Source organism: Nematolebias whitei, chromosome 15 (genome assembly GCF_014905685.2).
Source record: "Nematolebias whitei isolate Nwh7 chromosome 15, NemWhi1, whole genome shotgun sequence".
Classification (NCBI taxonomy): domain Eukaryota; kingdom Metazoa; phylum Chordata; class Actinopteri; order Cyprinodontiformes; family Rivulidae; genus Nematolebias; species Nematolebias whitei.
The window spans coordinates 22,473,834-22,477,184 of record NC_056512.1 but is presented as its reverse complement, the minus strand read 5'-3'; the positions used below and the strand labels follow the sequence as shown (position 1 = coordinate 22,477,184).

Here is a 3,351-nt window from a genome sequence, read left to right as displayed (position 1 = left end):
ACTTTATTTCCAATTGTCTAGCTTGGGTCTTGGCATACATGTGTTCAGTTGAACATGTTGTGTTTTCAGTCTCCAGGTCCAGTGTGAGTACGAAGAATCGGATCTTAAGCTTGCAAAAACCTTGAGGTCACTGTATACAATGACCAATCCACCTTCAGTGGTTGCACAGGGAACCATCAAGGTGCAGATGAGGATAGCTACAGGTATTAAACCTTTCTTTGTGTTTCCTAATCACTTAAGCTCTGCATCTGATTTGTATTCTTTCTTCCTTTTTAGATGACTCATTTTCATCTTTTATTCCTGAGGACAAGCTGCCGCTGACCTTACCGCTGCGTGAAACAGTAAATGTGGAGGTTTCTATCGCGGAGCCTTCCCCAGATTCCAGCCTTTCCCTGCGTGTACGGGACTGCTTTGCCTATCCCGTGTCTAAACACTCTGTGTGGACGCTTCTCCATGACGGGTAAAATCAACTTCTTTAACAAGCTGCGAAAGAGATGCTAGAACGCAGAACACAATCTTAGTAGATTTTAATTTTTTTTTATTTTTAACCCTGGATAGATGTCCTAACCCTCAAGATGATATGAAAAGCTCTGTTCCATTGAGCAGCCAGTGGAATACTACCAACCTGTCTCCGTTTAGGAGGTTTGATGTGAAGACTTTTGCCTTTTTGGACCCCAAAACAGGCCATCCTAGCATGGAAGAAGTAAGATTGTCAAATTAAAATATTTCAGGGTTACAGGCATGTTTATTTATACAGTCATATTTATGTGTAATTTGTCTCTTTAGATGTATTTTTACTGCTGGGTGGAAATCTGCACAAATGATGTCAATTGTGCACAGAGCTGCACCATCATATGTGAGTATGATTTAGGTTGTGTTGGTTAGACGTTTAAATTGTCTCTTTGGCATGAATGTTGTTAATTTGGGGGGCTTATTATGATCTGAATCTTTTTTTTTTTCCTAGGGTAGATTGATTGTGTGGCATGCACATTCAATAACTTTAAGATGCTTTTTGTTTTTATTCTTTAATATGTACAGAGTGAGAATAACATACAAATTCAAATAAAAAACATACATTTGTCTAAATTTAAGTAGTTTTGAAGGATCTAGTTTTTTATTTTTTTTACTTGACCAAGTCCAAGGCATATTAACTTTGTTAGTAATCACGAGTGACTGCAGCTGGCAGCTTCTGTTATAGGATTTGTTTGACATAATCATTGGGATGACCAATACTCAAGAATAATGTGAAAACTGAGATATTCAAGAAGCACCAAGGCTCAAGCCAGCCATGAACTGGAAACTTGGAGCACCACGCTTGTCCTTGTCCACAGTAAAGCAAGTTTACGTCACCACACACTGAGAAGGTGCTGAACAAGAAAAAAGCCCCTGCTTCTTCAAACTCAATTAATATTTGCAGCTACTTGCTTCTAGACAAAACCTTTTTGTCTCATGAGGTTGGCAAGATGTTTGACAGAATCGAGGTGAGACTTTTAAACGGTCTTAGTACTATAAAGCATGGTAGCGGTAGCATCATGCAGTGGTATTGGTGCATTGCACAAAGTGGGTAGAGTAATAAAGCAGGAGGACTAACTCCAAATTCATAAGCTTTGTCTCAAATCAACAGGTTGAAACTTGGACACATTAGATGTTCTGACAGGATTCCAAACACAGCAGAGCTGGTTTCTAAATGGGTAGAGCAGGCTAACGACAAGCTACTGGAATGACCTTCACAAAGCCCTGAACCTCTGGAAAAACTGAGCATTTGTGCGTCGGTGCCAAAACATCAACCAGTTCAAATGAACTTCTCCAGTTCAGCAAAATAGCCAAATATCAAGAATTATGCAGGACACTTGAAAGATACAAAAAGACTGTGGTGAGGGGCACCTTGATAGGGTCATCAAATACCACACGGGATAAATTTGTTTATTTTTGAGTGTATACATATAATTGTGACCCTGTGCAGAAAAACTAAAATTAACAAACTTAAAACTTGTGCATTCAATTGTTAAGCACTTTAAATCAATCATTAAAACCCCCAAATGTATGCCCCTCCGCCCCCTGATGAGTGGATGTTGACTTTGACCACAGCTGTACGTGTTTTACACTTTGCCATGAAGTTCTAGTGTCTGTCATTTTCCTTCGACAGCATCAGAAGATGAAAGACAGAGAAGAGATGTCCTCCCTGTGTCACACCAGCTCCAGCTGGTTTCCATGGGGCCACTTAGACTGGTCCAAAACACCACTGAACTATTGGACCGTTCATCCGAGGAACAGAAACTGAGTAAATGCTGCTAAATGTAACGGTCACTGTGTTTATGTCTAATAGTACTACTTACGTAATACTTCCGTGGGTATTTGCTCTGTCTTGCAGTGTTTCAGGTGATGGTGTGTGTCGTCTCAGGTGTCGGGGCCGCCCTGATGCTCGTCCTGCTCTATGTTCTGTGGACAGGCATCAAGTGTCTGAGGACAAAAGAGCAGCAAGTGTCTGACGCACAAGTTCATGAACAAGCTGATTAAAATAAATTTCTTTCATAAAACTGTGATTGTGCACATTATTATCAGATGCTGTAATTTTTAGACACTTGAAACTAGAGAACCATGAGAACCATGGGCTCCATGGCCTCAGATTTGGAGGTGCCGATTCTCATTCCAGCCGCTTCACACTTGGCTGCGAACCGCTCCATTGAGAGCTGAAGATCACGGCATGATGACGCCAACAGGACCACATCATCTGCAAAGAGCAGTGATGGAATCCTGAGGCCACAGAACTGGACTCCCTCCACCCCCTGGCTGCACAGAGAAATTCTGTCCTTAAAAGTTATGAACAGAATCGGTGACAACGGGCAGCCCAGGCAAAGCGCAATGGCCACCATGAAGGGTTCGACTTACTACTGGCAATGTGAACCAATCTCTCGCACTGCTTGTATAGGGCCTGAACAGCCTGTAGCAATGGGTCTCCAATCCCATACTCATGGAGCACCCCCCACAGTGTACCCCGAGGAACATGGTCGAAAGCCTTCTTCAAGTCCACAAAACGCATGTCGAGGATGGACAAACTCCCATGACCCCTCGAGGACCGTAGTGAGGATAAAGGGCTGATCCAGTGTTCGAAGGCCAGGATGGAACACTCATCGTTCCTCCTGGATCTGAGATTCGACCAACGATCGGACTCGCTTCTCCAGTACCCCTGAATAGACCTTACCAAGGAGGCTCAGGAGAGTGAAGCCCCTGTAATTGGAGCACACCTTCCGGTCCCCCTTTTTGAAGAGGGGAACCACCACTCCAGTCTGCCAATGCAGCGGCCCTGCCCCAGATGTTTATGCGATGCTGCAAAGGCGTTTTAACCAAGAC

General features: G+C 43.2%; 1 protein-coding gene across 1 annotated transcript in view; it reads left to right on the top strand.

Annotated features, from left to right (window-relative positions):
- Nucleotides 1–2,537, top strand: part of LOC119422137 (zona pellucida sperm-binding protein 4) — a gene marked incomplete in the record, with an annotated part of 7,817 nt that extends 5,280 nt beyond the window's left edge. The window contains 6 exon segments of the mRNA XM_037689487.1: nucleotides 70–203; nucleotides 277–460; nucleotides 559–703; nucleotides 787–856; nucleotides 2,147–2,281; nucleotides 2,372–2,537. Coding sequence (XP_037545415.1) covers nucleotides 70–203; nucleotides 277–460; nucleotides 559–703; nucleotides 787–856; nucleotides 2,147–2,281; nucleotides 2,372–2,517 — 814 coding nt within the window.
- Between the last annotated feature and the right edge of the window lie 814 nt (nucleotides 2,538–3,351).